The sequence below is a fragment of the Chiloscyllium plagiosum genome, unplaced genomic scaffold (assembly GCF_037043375.1).
Source record: "Chiloscyllium plagiosum isolate Xiang-an unplaced genomic scaffold, Cpla_swu_hap1 HiC_scaffold_12, whole genome shotgun sequence".
Taxonomy (NCBI): domain Eukaryota; kingdom Metazoa; phylum Chordata; class Chondrichthyes; order Orectolobiformes; family Hemiscylliidae; genus Chiloscyllium; species Chiloscyllium plagiosum.
The window spans coordinates 89,617,012-89,635,032 of record NW_028270150.1 but is presented as its reverse complement, the minus strand read 5'-3'; the positions used below and the strand labels follow the sequence as shown (position 1 = coordinate 89,635,032).

Genomic DNA, 18,021 nt, shown 5'->3' with positions numbered 1-18,021 from the left:
GTTCCTCCTCCCCCCCAAGTGGGTGTCAGTCACTCCCCCTGCAGTTCCTCCTCCCCCCCCCAGTGGGTGTCAGTCACTCCCCCTGCAGTTTCTCCTCCCCCCCAATGGGTGTCAGTCACTCCCCCTGCAGTTCCTCCTCCCCCCCCAAGTGGGTGTCAGTCACTCCCCCTGCAGTTCCTCCTCCCCCCTCCGTGGGTGTCAGTTACTCCCCCTGCAGTTCCTCCTCCCCCCCAATGGGTGTCAATAACTCCCCCTGCAGTTCCTCCTCCCTCCAGTGGGTGTCAGTCACTCCCCCTGCAGTTCCTCCTCCTCCCCAGTGGGTGTCAGCCCCTTTCCACCCCACCCTCCGCCTGCAGTTCCTCCTCCCCCCCAGTGGGTGTCAGCCCCTCCCACCTCCGTCTGCAGTTCCTCCTTCCCCCGGTGGGTGTCAGTCTCTCCCACATTTCCCCTCTGCCTGCAGTTCCTCCTCCCCCCAGTGGGTGTCAGCCTCTCCCTTGCAGTTCCTTCCCGCCTCCGATATGTGTCAGTCTCTGCCCTCCTTCGCCTGCAGTTCCTCCTCCCCCCGGTGGGTGTCAGTGTCTCCCCCATTTCCCCCCTCCCGCCTGCAGTTCCTCCTCTCCCCGGTGGGTGTCGGTCTCTCTCCGCCCCCTCCGCCTGCAGTTCCTCCTCCCCCCCGTGGGTGTCAGTCTCTCTCCGCCCCCTCCGCCTGCAGTTCCTCCTCCCCCCCGGTGGGTGTCAGTCTCTTCCCCCAGCCCCCTACCTGCCTGCAGTTCCTCCTCCCTCCCGGTGGGTGTCAGTCTCTCTCCTCTCCCTTCCGCCTGCAGTTCCTCCTCCCCCCGGTGGGTGTCAGTGCCTCCCCCATTTCCCCCCTCCGCCTGCAGTTCCTCCTCCCGCCGGTGAGTGTCAGTCTCTCTCCCCCCCTCCTGCCTGCAGTTCCTCCTCCCGCCGGTGGGTGTCAGTCTCTCTCCTCCCCTCCTGCCTGCAGTTCCTCCTCCCCCCGGTGGGTGTCAGTCTCTCTCCTCTCCCTTCCGCCTGCAGTTCCTCCTCCCCCCGGTGGGTGTCAGTCTCTCTCCTCCCCTCCCGCCTGCAGTTCCTCCCGCTGCCTCCAGGCTGCGCCGCCGCTCCGCCGGCTGCTGGGGTTTCCGCCTCAGTTTGCGGTTGTCCCTCCGGCGGGCGGTACGCAGCGGGAAATGAGCAGCGGCGGATCGGCGGGAGCGGACTGAGCGAGGAGGGTCAGCATGGCGGAGGCGGAGGTTCCAGCTCCGGCTCCGGGTGCGGCTCCGTGCCCGGGCCCCGGGGTCGGGCTGGCGGGCTCCGGCTCCGGCTCCGGCTCCAGCTCCGGGCCGCCAGCGGCGCCGCTCCTTCCCCGCTCCCTGGAGCGGGCCCTGGTGGAGGCGGCAGGCTCCGGCATCCTCGCCCTGAGCGGCCGCAAACTCAAGGAGTTCCCGAGGAGCGCGGCCGCCCTGGACCTCAGCGACACGGTGGAGGCAGGTGGGTAAAAGCAGCCGCTTAACTAGCCGCTAACTAACTTAACTGACATGACCAGCGCAACCTGCCGAGGCCAGGCGCTGTCATAACCTGTCGCTGCCCGAGGAGAGTAAGTTAGTGCGACTAGTTAGTGACAAGTTGGACTTGTTAACTATCAATGTAACTGATCTTGACCGTTTCTAACTAGTTTAACCAGTGGTACAACCAGTCTAACCATTGCTGGTGTACCCACTCATCCACAATCTATGGTTCCCACTATAACTATCAGTTTAGTTAAAATATAACAGTGGACATTAGTAATGTAACAATCAAAGTAACTAATATAACAATCAAAGTAACTAGTGTAACAAGGGAAGTAACTAGTGTAACAATGTTTGTCGGATTGGATTAAGTGGATGAAAAGTCAGGGATTTTTGTTCACTGACACTTTGCCAGCTTGAACACCAGCTGCAGACGCTGGGCACCCACTGCTTGGCTGCAGCAAAACTTTCCTTCTGAGAAAGCACTGATGGATGTGAAAGATCTGATGGAGTTAGTTAGGTGTTTCCAAGTCAGTGAAGCTGGCCTCTTCGACAGTGTCTCCTTGTAGTCTAAAATGGGGGAAGATGTTGATGTCCCATGCCCCCTCATTGTCGACTAGTTACTGGGATTAGGGATAAATGTGGAGCCAACTGTTTGAGCTTGGGATACAGATGAATGACTCCCTGTTTTGTTACCAGGTTGTGTGTACCATCCCTGCCTGGTAATGTACAGCTGCTGAATAAATTAAAAACTGTATCCACAAAGCTTATCATGTAAAGGATTTATTTTACAGAATGAATCACATTAGCACGAGATTCCTGCTGTCAGTGATTCGTAATGTCCCAAGTGCAATGTGATTGAGGTTCCACCTGTTGTGTGTACAGTGAGGGTCATGCTTTCCAATGTGCTCTGTGTACAGGTCCCTGCTGACCTGTGTGCAGTATAAAATCATGAGGGGCATAGATAAGGTGATTAGACAAGGTTGTTTCCCCAGGGTAAGGGAGTTCAAAACTAGAGGGCATGATTTTAAGGTGAGTGGAGAATGACTTAAAAGGGACCTAAGGAGCAACTTTTTCACGCAGAGGGTGGTTAGTATGTGGAATGAATTGCCAGAAGAAGTGGTAGATGCAGGTACGGTTACAACATTTGAAAGACATTTGGACAGGTACATGAATAGGAAAGGTTTATGGGGACATGGACTAAAGTGCAGTCAAATGGGACTAGTTTAGTTTGGGAAACTTGGTCAACACAGACCAAAGGGTCTGTTTCCGTGCTCTATGACTGTGAATTGTTCAGAGTTGTTACTACATGCAACTGAAGTAGGTGGGACTTGAACCTGGACCCATCTGGTTCTAACTCCCACTGTGTCATGCCCCAATTCTGTATTTTATATGTTTAGAAGGAGGAGGTGGGGCTTGTCATTTCTCTGTTTGGGATCCTGGCGCTGAGACAGCGGATGGTCTGCTTTGTGTATGTCCATTTTAATGAAATTTTACAATTTGTAGTAAAAAGCTGTAGAAGTGAACAGTTCCGTCTGTTTAAAATATTGTCTTGTTGCCGAGCAGCAAGAGTTCAGTGACACAGGGCAGCAGATCAATCCAGGAGGTTGGACAGTCTGCGTGCCGGGAAATGGAGGCAAGGCGGTTAGATTCAGGGAATCGGTGTGTGTTTCAAAGTTTGAGGTAATAGAGTTTAGTTTGCAGTTTCATCTATCTTGGGGCAGATGTGTGAAGGAGAAAACAGTGTTTGCACGGAGTCTGCTGGAAGGAAACCAGTTACAGCTGTCCCATCCTGACTCTGAGCAAGCAACTTGTCTGTAGAGATGATAGTAACCCTTCACTGAGGTTTGAGTAAAGGGTCAAATGAGGAGGACCATATTTTTCTGACATCTGTAACTACGTCTTGCCAACATTTTGTAATGTGTTTTATCATTTTTTTCTTGCCTGATGAATATTATATCCTTCATGTTAGGACTACGCGAGTACCTTATTGTGAATGTGTTCAGTACCTGACCTCCATGTATTAAAAATCAAATTAGAATCCAACAGGCCAGGTTTCTCTCAGGGACCTGACTTAGAGTGATACAGATGTACAGCATGGAAGCAGACTCTTCGGTCCAACCTGTCCACACCGATCAGATATCCCAACCCAATCGAGTCCCACCTGCCAGCACCTGGCCCATATCCCTCCAAACCCTTCCTATTCATATACCCATCCAACTGCCTCTTAAATGGTGCAATTGTACCAGCCTCCTCCACATCCTCTGGCAGCTCATTCCCTGCATGAAAAAGTTGCCCCTTAGGTCTCTTTTATATCTTCACCCTCTCACCCTAAACCTATGCCCTCTAGTTCTGGACTCCCCGATCCCAGGGAAAAGACTTTGTCTATTTATCCTATCCATGCCCCTCATAATTTTGTAAACCTCTATAAGGTCACCCCTCAGCCTCTGACGTTCCAGGGAAAACAGCCCCAGCCTGTAGCTCAGATCCTCCGTCCCTGGCAAGATCCTTATAAATCTTTTCTGAACCCTTTCAAGTTTCACAACGTCTCTCCAATAGGAAGGAGACCAGAATTGCACGCAATATTCCAACAGTGGCCTAACCGATGTCATGTACAGCCTCAACATGACCTCCAACTCCTGTACTCAATACTCTGACCAATAAAGGAAAGCATACCAAACGCCGCCTTCACTATCCTATCTACCTGTGAATCCACTTTCAGGGAACTATGAACCTGCACTCCAAGGTCTCTCTGTTCAGCAACAGTCCCTAGGACCTTACCATTAAGTGTATAAGTCCTGCTAAGATTTGCTTTCCCAAAATGCAGCACTTCGCATTTATCTGAATTGAACTCCATCTGCCACTTCTCAGCCCATTGGCCCATCTGGTCCAGATCCTGTTGTAATCTGAGGTAACCCTCTTCGCTGTCCATTACACCTCCAATTTTGGTGTCATCTGCAAACTTACTAACTGTAAGTTATGCTCGCATCCAAATCATTTATGTAAATGACAAAAAGTAGTGGACCCAGCACCGATCCTTGTGGCACTCCACTGGTCACAGGCCTTCAGTCTGAAAAACAACCCTCCACCACCACCCTCTGTCTTCTACCTTTGAGCCAGTTCTGTATCCAAATGGCTAGTTCTCCCTGTATTCCATGAGATCTAACCTTGCTAATCAGTCTCCTATGGGGAACCTTGTCGAATGCCTTACTGAAGTCCGTATAGATCACATCTACTGCTCTGCCCTCATCAATCTTGTTTGTTACTTCTTCAAAAAACTCAATCATGTTTGTGAGACATGATTTCCCACATACAAAGCCATGTTGACTATCCCTAATCAGTCCTTGCCTTTCCAAATACATGTACATCCTGTCCCTCAGGATTCCCTCCAACAACTTGCCCACCACTGAGGTCAGGCTCACCGGTCTATAGTTCCCTGGCTTGTCTTTACTGCCCTTCTTAAACAGTGGCACCACGTTTGCCAACCTCCAGTCTTTCGCCACCTCACCTGTGACTATCGATGATACAAATATCTCAGCAAGAGGCCCAGCAATCACTTCTCTAGCTTCCCACAGAGTTCTTGGGTACACCTGATCAGGTCCTGGGGATTTATCCACCTTTAACCGTTTCAAGACATCCAGCACTTCCTCCTCTGTAATCTGGACATTTTGCAAGATGTTGCCATCTATTTCCCTACAGTCTATATCTTCCATATCCTTTTCCACAGTAACCACTGTTGCAAAATATTCATTTCGTATCTCCCCCATTTTCTGTGGCTCCACACAAAGGCTGCCTTGCTGATCTTTGAGGGGCCCTATTCTCTCTCTAGTTACTCTTTTGTCCTTAATATATTTGTGTCCAGTGTTAACATCAGCTGGGTTGGTATCAGCATGTACAAGGCAAAAGTGAGGACTGCAGATGCTGGAGATTAGAGTCAAGGTTAGAGTGGTGCTGGAAAAGCACAGCACAACACTCTAGTGCAGCATTCCTGAGTACTATTGCTCTATTACTCTGCACGGCTTCTCTGTGGTAACTCCACACACAGCAAGCACCTGTTGCGCTAAAAGAAATCCTGAGTGAATTCTCACAATCCAAACCTGAGAACTGGTTTCATCACAAGCTGATGGGATGGCAACTCCCTTCACTAAGCCTTCAGCAGGAATTCCTGATGAAGGGCTCATGCCCGAAATGTCCATTTCCTGCTCCTCGGATGCTGCCTGACCTACTGTGCTTTTCCAGCATCACTCTCATCTCAATAGCACGATGGGGTTGAAGCTCCTGCTCTCCAGTTTCTGGTATAGGTAGGATTAGGGCACTTGCTCACTGGCTAATGGTTTTGTGTCCGAATCAACATAATCAGCATTCAAATGCTTTCCAGTCAGTAACTCCAAAATGTGGCTTGACAGTTTGGTGCTGTGTGGTCCTTCGCTATGGAATATTAAATCACCTCATGGCTTGTCTTTCAAGTAGAGCAGATGGCTTCTCCCCAGTATCTCAAACAAAAGCCAGATTATTTGTTCGTAATGTCAGGTCTTTTGACAGGGAGCCAGTTGTATCACAGTGCAGACAGGAGATGCACACTGGGACCGTGCAGAGCTCCTGATTCTCTAAGCATTATCTGGTAAGATGAAGCTTCCACTGGGTAGTCATCCACTATTTGGAAACCTCGGAAAAAGTCCCCAACTCCGAGAGCTGCGTCCGTGACGTCCATGTGGTTATAATTGGTTTAACCTGATAGGTTAGAGGCATTAAAACCTGCTCTGACGTTTGGAAAATAGATTCCCTGATTCACCTCTGGTGCTCCATTCTCCCCACACAGTGTCTGAGTGAGGAGAGGGACGTTCTTTTGTACACCTGTGTGCCACAAGGTTGGCTTGTTGGATAGTTTCCTGAGGTGAGGCTTAGTGAAGGGAGTTGCCATCCCATCAGCTTGTGATGAAACCAGTTCTCAGGTTTGGATTGTGAGAATTCACTCAGGATTTCTTTTAGCGCAACAGGAACTTGCTGTGTGTGGAGTTACCACAGAGAAGCCGTGCAGAGTAATAGAGCAATAGTACTCAGGAATGCTGCACTAGAGTGTTGTTATACAAGCTGTGTTTTTTCAAAGTAAGGAGGAGCTGTGTTATCAGTGAGCAGATGAATCTTGTCTGCAATTCACATCCAGAGGGTGGGTGTGTCGACAGTGATGACGGATATAACACTCGGTCCAGGTTCAGTCTATGAAGCAGAGTTTGGAAGTGCTTTGCATTTAATTTATTTCATTATAAATGAGATCCCAATTTAGTTGCTGGCCGTGTAAGTCTGAGAATCCCAGAGTGTGGAAGCAGGCCATTTGGTCCATCGAGTCCACACCGACCCTCCAAAGGGCATCCCACCCAGACCCTCCCCCTACCCTGGCCCTGTAACCCTACACTTTCCATGGCTAACCCACCCAACCTTCAGATCCCTGGACACTGTGGATAATTTAGCCTGGCTAATCCACTTAACTTGCACATCTTTGGACTGTGGGAGGAAACCGGTGGAATCCCGCACAGACACAGACATGGGGAGAACGTGCAAACCCCACACAGACAGTTGCCTGAGGCTGGAATCGAACCTGGGACCCTGTGAGGCAGCAGTGCTAACCACTGAGCCATTGTGCCACCGAAGTGTAAGCCTTGTTTTGGGCTGCAGGGCAAGAGGCACAATTCATTTGCATCTCTAAATGATGGTAATAAACTTTTACATTCACAATGTTTCACTCTGTGACCACTACTGCCCTTCGCACAGTGAAATGTCGCTGATGCCTACTCTGTTTATTGGGGCATGTGGCTCCTGGTTGAACATGCATCAGTGAGAACCTCCCAGCGGTTCCTCTATTGCGCAGAGAATTTCCCCACTGCAGCTATCAGGAATACAAACTGCGTTGGAGATTGCCAGGATCCAGCTGTAAGGGATAGGACTGGCACAGGATGTAGCAGTGAGAGTTAAAGCTGTTTAAATTTAAGGGGTACTCTGAGAGAGATTGTTCTGGATGGTATTGTAATGAGTGTTGTTGGATTTAAATATGAGATTGAGATCTGAGATGGAGTAATAAGTATAGATGCTGTCTGGTCAAGATATTCCGAACTTTGGAATATGTGCTGACTGTATTGTCTGTGACTCCACCAGGCTGCAGCTGGTGGTTTTGGGTGAGGGCTTTTTGTCTGTTGAAGTATGTGTCAGTAGTTTTAAAAAGAGCTTTTGCTATCTTATCCCTGTTTCTGTACCAATTTAAAAACAGTGTGCTAGTTAGGAAGTAAACGTTTTGTTGCTTTATGTTTAAAGTTGTTGATAATTATTGAAGACACTGGTGAACTCTTCTGTGTGAGTCCAAATACATGAACACAAATGTAGAAGATAATGTTACTATGTGGCTGCATTGCCTAATAACAGAGTTAGTGAGAAGGAAAAGGAGCATTTGAAAGCTAATAAGAGCAGCCTTCAGTGAAGGGAATAGCACCCTGTTTGGGGCATTATTTAAAGTTAAAGGGTGTTATGAATACCCAAGTTGCTGAAGCTCTTCTGTCTTGTTCACAAGTTCTGATTACTCTGACCGTATGCAGTATGTCTGTGGCAGGGATTCCTGTTCCTAATCAGGTCCGAGGATGAAGTTGACCATCCTCCCTAGTGCACCTGCAGGATAACTGGGCCAATCCACCATACCCCTGTGTGTCAGTAACAGGCAAGTCTGAAGAAGAACACAAATGGAATGTGACCCGTCAGTGAGTCAAATACATAGCAGGAGGAAGTTGGACAGTGTTACTAAGCTGCAGGTGCACTCTTCAGAAGGTGCTCTGAGCTGCTCAGACAGCTGCAGTGACTGAAGCTTGTTTATCTTGGGAGGCAGAGTCATTTGGTTGCATTTGCACAACGGATCAACTGGAAGTGAAGCTTTTCATGTCAATGATGTTGTGAATGACATTTGCTTTGAGGGGACTTCCATCAAAAATGATACCCGTCCAAGGTTGAGGATTGAAACACCAGCAGCCTTTGATTAGAATTTTCTGGTTGGCTAATCCCAGCAAGTTCAGATCCTCCCTCTTTGCACCTGGCGAAAAGAAAATGGCCAACTGTTTTAAAATAGCAGTAGCACTTTGGGGCGGTCTCACAGCTGCTGTTTTACAGGGATTTGCCTTTCAGTTAGCTCCCAATCAGCTCTCTGACTGTTTCAGTGAATTATCTTCAGGAGGCAAATACAGTAAGGAGAGATCTGACTAGTTATATTACCTTTTTGGTGATTTTTAAAAAAATTAGGGCTGGCACAGTGGCTCAGTGGTTAGACCGCTGCCTCCCAATGCCAGAAACCCAGGTGCAATTCCACCCTTGGGTGACTCTGGAGTTTGCACATTCTCTCAGAATCTGCATGGGTTTTCTCCCACAGTCCAAAGATGTGCATTTTGGGTGGATTGGCCAGACTAAATTGCCCATAGTGCCCATGGATGTGCAGGTAGGGGGGGGGGTTAGTCATGGAAAATGCAGGGTTACAGGGATAGGGTAGTGGAGTGGGTCTGGATGGCTTGCACTGGTCCTGATGGGCAAAATGGCCTGCTCCACACTATAGGGATTCTATGAAGGGAATGTCAGTGACAGGATACTGGGGAACTCCCTATAGTTATAGTATCACAAAATCCTTTCCCTTAAAGGCAGACTGTTTAAATATGTCACATAAAGGAAAAACAGCACTCCCTCACTATTGCACTGAAGCGTTGCTGCAAATTCCAGACTGAGCCTTGAACCCAGAAGTTTTGGGCCTAGGGAGGGATGTGGCAATGGCTGATACCAAGGTGACATGTTGCCTGTTGTGGGACATGACCTCACTGGCTTCTATCTCCGAGGAGGCTCCAAATTGAGCCCAGGCTCACTGTTTCCTGAAAAGCAAAACTCCTGCCAAGTGGGCTTTGAAATAGCCAACGACAAACAGATTGTGAGCCTCTATCTGGTTTTGAATAAACTCTGATTTTATCGGAAGCTGGTTGGGGGCCCATGTGGCCCAGTGGCCAGAAAGTCGGGCCTACCCAGGGGATGTGGCAACACGCGTTTGAGGCGATTGATTCAAAATCATTCTTCAATAACTTATTTCCATTTTCCACCTAACGGAGCAGCCAGTTCCACCTCATGAGATGCCCAGGACCTCTGTGTTGGGTATTGCTTTCCCCCATTGGGACAGTATCTTAGCTACAGAGTCACAGACGTCGACAGTACGGAAAAAAAGCCCTTCAAGTCTGCACCGGTCAGAAACAAGCACCTAATTATTCAAATCCCATTTTCCAGCACTTGACCCGTGGCTTTGTATGTCTTGTTATCACAAATAGCCCTTCAATACATTACCAATAAAAATCTGTTTCTCTCCTCCTCCAATTCACACAGTGCCTGAGCATTCACCACATACTGGTGTAGCGAATTCGCAATTCTCTGAGAGAAATCATTTCTCCTCATCTCAATTTTAGGATAAGGGGAGGCAGATTTGAAAAATGACCTCTCATTCTAGAATGCCAAGAAACATCCTTTTTTTGTCTACCTTTCAATATTCTTTATCATCATAAATCTCATTTAAATCTTCACTCGAGAGTGTTTCGGCATTAACTTCTCAATCTCACTTTGTAAGATCTGAGTTTTCTGCCCCATCCTCCCTTACACACAGCATGTTGTATCAAGGAGCTCTTGTAAAACTGGAGTCAATGGGTATTGGGGGCAAGCATTCCCAACGTTGAATAAGAACATGGTTGTGTTTGGAGCTCAGTCATCTCAGCTCCAGGACATCTCTGCAGAAGTTCTGTTGTCCTCGGCCCAACCATCTTCAGCGACTTCTTCAATGACCTTCCCGCCATCAAAAGACCAGCTAACGATTGACTGTTTTCAGCACCATTTGCAATTCCTCAGACATTGAAGCCGCTAAATGTCCAAATGCAGCAATACCTGGACAGTATCTGGGTTTGGGCTGATGAATGGCAAGTAACATGTGCACCATACAAATGACAAGCAATGGCAAATTCCAACAAGGCACAATCTGACCAGCAGCCCTTGACATTCAGTGACATTACTGTTGCTGAATCTCCCACCACCAACGTCCTAGGAGTTTCTGTTGACCAGAAACTAAGTTGGATTTTCCAGATCGACAGCGGGTACCAGAACAGTTCAGAATCTCGGAATCTGCAGTGTGAAACTCCCCTCCTGACTCCCCAAAGCCTGTCCACCGTTTACAAGGCACAGGTCAGGAGTGTGATGGTATACTGCTCACTTCCCTGGGTGGGTGCAGCTGCAACAACACTGGAAGCTAAACACCACCCAGGACAAAGCAGTCCACCTGATTGGCATCACACCCACGAGCATCAACTCCCTGCACCACCAACGTTCAGTAGCAGCAGTGTATACCATCTGCAAGATTCACGGCACAAATTAACCAAGGCTCCTTAATGCACTTTCCATCAGATTTCCAATGACGCCATTTCAGGGTGCTACCTGACCCCCTCTCATATCCTAAAGTGCCTCCTCTAACCATCATGGGTTGCCCCTGAGGTGCCCACTTAGCCCACACCAGTCCTTTCACTGGTATGGTCTAAGTGGACTCACTGGTTGTGTTGCTTGTCTGTGTCATTTCACTATTTATGTAGTGACCAGGTAAACCTCACCATGCTCTGTATTTTGGTGGGGAGGGGGAGGAGGGTCTCCACCATGTTGTCTTCTGTGTTGGAGGAGTAGATGGGTTTGTCACATTGTGTTGTGTTGCTGGTGCTGAGTTTTGCTGTAAGAAGCCAGGTTTAACCTGACTGCAAGCTGCTGCTGTTTTAGTGCTGGTTCTGTAAGGAGGACAGTTGAGATCTTGCTGTCTTCAAGGGAAATAATTAGTCAGCTGGGACCCACATCGGATGCTCAATCTTAAAATCTATATTAAAGGTTTTGTTGTGTTCTGCACTTTTACATAGCATTTAAAATCTCAATCCTGCCCCAAAGATATCCCACAAATTATAGTCTACGAGCCCAGACACTGGATAAAGGGAGTGTGGGAGCAAAGGAACAGCTTTCACGTTGCAGTTAATGACTATGAAATGAAGATGGTACACCAGAGATGGTCTGGCACCACTGAGAGTCTAATCAGAACAATCTCAAACAGTACTGTGATGGAGCATTTTGAATCCGCAAAAGATACATCACAATTATTGACGTTAGGTACATTGAATTAAATGTCAGTCTGTTTTACCAGGCCCAGCACCTCTGAACATGATCAGAGCTGCTTTGTTGAAGGAGTACAGCAGCAGCACTGTGCTTCCCAATGGTATCATGCTGGAAGCTCCAAGCAATGTGACACATTACTCCAGTATGTTCTCTCCCAAAAAAAGGCAGCACAAACCCAACCTGGTCAGTTACCCTCTTGATCGTTAGCAAAGTGATAGAAGAGCTGATCATCAGTGCTGTCAAGCAGCACTTGCTCATTAATAACCTAACTAATTTCTGTTCCACCAAGACCACCTGGTTCCTGACCTCATTACAAATCTTGGTCTAACCATAAATGAGAGAGTTGAACGCATGTCAGTTCATGTCCGAGTCACTGCCCTTGACTTCCAAGGTGGCATTTGACAGAGTGTGGCATCGTGCGCTCGAGCAAAATTGGAATCGTTCGGGGTAAACTTCACTTGGCTGGATAGATGCAGCTCCAGCAGCACTCAATCTCAGTAAGATCGAAGGAAAAGCTGTCTGTCTGATTGGCAAAGCTTTCAGCATTCACTCCATTCCAGACTAATGCACAGGAGCAGAAGTGTGTACCACTTACACAATGCACACCTCCACCCAGTCTCCTCAGACAGCATGTTCCAAACCATAATTCCTGACAAAGGCAGCAGTTACATGAAAACGTCACCATCTACAAGTCGCTGTCCAAGCCACGCACCACCCTGGCTTGAAAATACCTTGCTGTGCTTTCAGTGTCACTGGATCTGAATCCTGGAACTCCCTCACTAGCAGCATTGTGGGTGTACATATAGTCCAAGAATTTCAGTGGTTCAGGAAGACAACTCAGCCTCTCCAGGGCTACAAGGGATAGACGATAAAGGCTGGTCTAACCACAGGTCCCAGATCGAATAATAAATAAAAATCCAGGCACCTGGTTAGAATGTTGACTGACTGTTGAATTGTGTCTTGCATTAGCCAAGAACCAATGTCTTGAAAGAGTTGTGTGCTTGGTATGTAGATTAAACTGGTTTAATTCCAAAAGGATTTGTTGTGTTTCTGCTACTTGAGAAATTGAACAGTATCCTGATTCAGGTATGGCTCAGATCTGTGCTTTTTCCCTATCTGGATCTGACAAATGGGTTGTGTCAGACTGAGGAACAAGACTGCCCACATCTGAGAGAGATTCAGTTACACTCGTGTCATCTCTGTACCAGGATCATGGACAGTGGAATTCAAGACTCTGGCACATTGCGTGTTTGAACTGCAAAGTAGAAATGGTGGTTGATCTTGACCAGTCAGATTTTTAAAAAAAAACTTAAATTGGAAACAGATTGAAGGAAGGTGCAATGATGTCATTCAGATATGTGCTTCAGTTTAAATGGCCCTAGCGTCAACTCCGAAATGAATTTGTTCATCTGTTTACAAAAGTGGTTTCTGCTTCGAGACCGTGAAAGGATCAACAGAACTGGAATTGTGGCAGCCTCAAAGTTTTGTATATACTAACACTTAGAATTGCTTTGAAATGTTCATTTTAAACATACAGCAGCTGTATGGGAGTATCAAAGTGGCATGTATGTTTTTCAGTGTTTATTGACTGCTCCACACATATTGGTTTGTTTGGAATGTCACCAATTAAACAACAGAGCCAAGTTCAGGGTTTTTACTGAGCCACTGTGCACAAACAAATGACAGTTGTTAGTTCAAAGTATGCAATGGCCAGTTTATGCACACAGCTGTAACTGTATAATATCAGACTCATACACAGTTCTGAGTGTATAATATCCATTTCATACTCACGTGTTGGTGTACAGTATCCAGTTTGTGTACACACCTGTAAGTGCACGATGTCTAGTTTATATACTCAACTGGTGTGTGGACATTCAAGTTGACAATTAGAATTGTATCAGGTTCAGACTTGACTTAGGGGCTACACAAATAATGAGTAAGAGCTGTTTGACTATTGGCCTGATGCTGTTTAATGGAGCCTTTGTTTTCTAAAGGAACGAGTGTTCCAATGTCTCAACTCTAAGTTCTTTTAGCCTTCCATACTACTCCTGGCACCCCCCAACCCCAGAGCACAGTGTTTCTCTTACTCTCATCTCTGGTCTATCCTCCCTCTTCAACTATGCCACTGGCTGCTGTGGGTTCAGCTGCCCACTCCCCATGATCTCAAATTCTGTCTTTATTTGTCTCTCTCTATCTCTCTATCTTCTCCTTTCAGTTATTTCTCAAAACTGATCACTGAACAAACCAATTCAGGAGTTCAATTTTGTCAGCTCAGAGTTGGGTGAAACACTGTTCTACCCTAACTAAGTTAGGTAAGGGGAAATTGCTGTGTCAGTGCAGAATGATGTCTTTCCTTGGGATCTCCCAAAAGAAACAAAGTTCAAACCAACAACTTAAACCTGTGATTTTCCCTCAGGGTAAATCCAATCGTTAGAGTGAGAGAGAGAGTGAGAGAGATTTGAATTTAAGACACTTTTCTGTTTAGTTATGAGGCAAAAAAGTATCTTTTCATATCTCCCATGTAAGAGATTAGTTCAGGTTTCTCTCTGCAACCCTAGATTTGTGTGCCAGAACTTATCGCTCCCCCAGTCAAGCTCTTCCAGTACAGTTACAACACTGGCATGTACCCGACAATGTGGAAGGTTGCCCAAGTATGTCCTGTAGATAAAAAGGCAGAATAAGTCCAACCCGGCTAATTACTGCCCTTTCAATCTACTCTCGATCATCAGTAAAGTGGTGGAAGGTGTCATCAACACTGCTATCAAGCAGCACCTTCTCACTGATGCCCAGTTTGGGTTCTACCAGGACCACCCAGCTCCTGACCTCATTATTGCCTTGGTTCAAACGTGGACAAAAGAGCTGAATTCCACAGGGGAGGGCAGAGTGACTGCCCTTGACTTCAAGAATGCATTCAGCCAAGTGTGACATCAAGGAGCCCTAGGAAAACTGGAATCAGTGGATGTCAGGGAGCAAGCTGTCTGCTGATTGAAGTTATACCTGACATGTACCAAGATGGTTGTGGTTGTTGGAGAACTATCACCTCAGCTCCAGGACTTGTGCAGGAATAGCTCAGGTTAGTGTCCTTGGCCCAGTCATCTTCAGATGCTTCATCAGTGTCCTTCCCTCTATCATAATGCTCCCTCAGAAGGGCAAGTCGCTGATGATTGCAGAGTGTTCAGCATCATTCCTGACCCCTCAGATACTGAAGCAGTCCGTGTTCAAATGCAACAAGATCTGGACAATATCCAGGCTTGGGCTGACAAGTGGCAAGTAACATTCACACCACACAAATGCCAGGCTGTGACCATCACCGATAAGAGACAGTCTAACCACTGCTTCTTGACATTCAATAGTGTTATTGTCACTGAATCCCCAACTATCAGCATCCTGGGTGTTATCATTGACCAGCAGCTCAACTGGACTCACCACATAAACGCAATGACTACACGTGCAGGTCAGAGGCTCGGAATGCTGCGGCAAGTAACTCAGTTGCTGACTCCCCAAAGCCTGTCCACCATCTACAAGGGGGCAGTCAGGATGCGATGAAAGACTCCCCACCTGCCTGGCTGGGTGCAGCCCCAACAACACTCAAGAAGCTTGACACCATCCAGGACAAAGCAGCCGCTTGATTAGCACCAAATCCAGAAACATTCAGTCCCTTCATCACTGACTCTCAGTAGTAGCAGTGTGTGCTATCTACAAGATGCACTGTAGAAATTCACCAAGGCTCCTTAACCAATATCTTCCAACCCCACGACTATTTCCCTCGAGAAACACAACAGTAGCAGATACATGGGGACACCGCCACCTGCAAGGTTCCCTCCAAGCCACTCACCATCCTGATTTGGGAATATGTCGCCGTTGTCCTACTGTCGCTGGGTGAAAATCCTGGAATTCCCTCCCTCTGGGCATTGTGGTCAACTCACAGCAGGTGGACTGCAGTGGTTCAAGAAGGCACTTTCTCAAGGGGCAGCTAGGGACGGGCAATAAATGCTGACCTGGCCAGCAGCACCTACATCTCACAGATGAATAAATTAAAACAAGTTATCGATTGTTACTGTGGATGCCACCTCTACCAGATAAATTGCCAGTGTTTAGAGAAGTTGACCCTAGTAATCAGAGATATTTTCCAATGTTTCTGGTCAGTCAGTCCTGTCAGTTGTGGGGAATTCTGAAAGTCTAAATGTCCCTGTCATCGCAGTATGAATCAAAATTTCCCTTCTCCTGGTTGGCTTTGGGCACAGTCAGTTGGCTGCAGGTCAGGAGGCGGTCAAAGGAAAGTGAGATTAAGGGTACACACTGCTTGCAGGTCCAACCTTTGGGACTGCCAGCGATCCAGTAGAGCAGAGCAACAGCTCAGCCAGAGGTAAATCGCTAAGCTCCAGAGAACAACTTTATTAGGAGCGTACGATTCATGCAAAGACACAGCAGCAATGGAAATTTAAGTGTACATTAACAGAATAGCAGAGACATTACATCGCAGAAGAAGGGTACTGCAGATTGTTGAGTTTGTCCTTTATTCCTGGGGTGGTTTATTTGTGCATGTTAAGCTGTGCGGAGTCAGTGTTGGTGAGTAGAACACCTCATGTTGAATAGGGTCAACAGCCAGAGTGAGTGCTGTCTCTAACTGTCCTCCTCTCTATCTCTGTGGTTTAACTTTGCACCATTGTCCATTTCATTTAAAACCAGCCGGTGACAAGTGAATGAGAATCACCATGGAAAGAGTGTGATTACATTCTCAGGCTGTGATATAATGATAGAATCTGACAAGAGTTGTGAATATGTGTAGTATCTGTAACCGTCTCCCAAAGGTTTTAGTATTTGTTTCTCGAGTAATGGGGTTGTGAGGAGGCCTGTGACAAGATCAGCTGATCGCGTTACTAAAGGCTGGATCTCGGTGTTAGTGTTTGAGTAGATTACAATCTTGGCAGCACGTCCTAATGATCCATCAGGTTGACCCAGTCAAATCAGAGATCGTTTGAAATCTGCAGAATCAACTTGGTTATCACTGAAATGCTGTCGGGTTTGAGTCATTGATGTGAGAATAAATGAAATGCCTGAAATGAAAGACTTCAATTTGGTTTCCAGGGCTGTGGAACATCACAAAATTGACATTTTTATGAAGCCTTAAATTGATCTGGCGTTGGCATCACTGCTTTCTGCGCTAAAGAAATGTCACCACTGGAATTATCTGTTGAGAAATGTTTGATTGGGAAAGCTGCTGTTTGGGAAGAAGTACACTGCTGTGTGATGTGATATGGCTTATCTGTAATGTAGGAATGTATTTTTACAGTTTGATGCATTATTTGATGTGCTGTGCTTGACTTTAATCAGTGTTCTGAACATACCCTGTTCCTACTGAGAAATGTGAGCAATTTCCCTTCTAGTTGGCTTTGGACTCAGTAGGCTGCAGTTCAGGAGGCGGTCAAAGTGAGATTAAGGGTACACACTGTTTGCAGATCCAACCTTTGGAAAGACTTACTCAATGTGTCTCAAGGGTCCCCTTCTACTCAAGCAATCCCCTCCTACTCAAGTAATCCCCTCCTCTACCTTAGTCCTGCTTTTTTGGAAAATATGTTAAATCTGTTTGCGGGTCAAAGGGCATTATTACATTGTGTTTAAATCATTTAATGCTGTAGTACGGTTAGTTCTATAGCGCGATGGTTGAGTTCATGTGCAACCCTGCATTAAAGAAAAGTTACGCTTTCAAAGAAGCAGTTAAAGTGTTGGCGCTATATTCCCGTTACTGTCAACACGTTTTAAAAGTTCATGCTGTGGAAACAGCATCCCCAATTTATCAATCGCATTACAGCAAATTTCTGTTGATTAAATGCACACTATAACAGAACAATGTATATGTCTAATATTAAAAGATCCTGTAGAAATTTTGTCTTAATGTGATACTCAGGCATTGCGTAGGTTCACAAACTTATCTGAGTTTCCTCTGACGTGTACTTTATGTAGTCATATAAAGGTTGAACTTTGAGACTATTTAAGGCAAAGCTTTAAGGGATAAGGGGGGGGGGTCAATTTTAAAAGAGGTAATATTTTCAAGGGGCGTATTGTCAACTGGCAATGCTTGCAGCTCTCACTGCCAACATTTCCATTTCTGTTGCAATTTGTTATCAAGATGTTCACTTTTGGGGGGTTCACTTTCACAGATGGAGCTCGCTGCCTCGTCTGCACACATCCCACTTGGGCTGGGGCAGGCCGTGAGCTGAGTCAGGGCAGACGGTCTTTAGAAAGTCTGGAAATGATTTCTAAACGAAGCATATGAACAATTGTAAGGTTGACCTTAACACAAATCTGTTGTGGTGAC

The 18,021-nt window shown here is 46.8% G+C and overlaps 1 protein-coding gene across 6 annotated transcripts in view; it reads left to right on the top strand.

Annotated features, from left to right (window-relative positions):
- The first annotated feature begins 1,138 nt into the window (after positions 1 to 1,138).
- lrch1 (leucine-rich repeats and calponin homology (CH) domain containing 1) overlaps positions 1,139 to 18,021 on the top strand; it is a 181,686-nt gene continuing 164,803 nt past the window's right edge. For 3 of the 6 annotated variants that reach the window (XR_006313117.2, XR_006313116.2, XR_006313114.2), the window contains exon 1: positions 1,140 to 1,491. Coding sequence is in view for 2 of the 6 variants with exons in the window: in XM_043700370.2 (XP_043556305.2) it covers positions 1,239 to 1,491 (253 nt within the window). In the remaining 4 variants the exon portion in view is untranslated. Of the gene's footprint in view, positions 1,492 to 18,021 lie in introns of all 6 variants that reach the window. The other 3 variants (XM_043700370.2, XM_043700369.2, XR_006313115.2) reach the window with 2 other exon arrangements.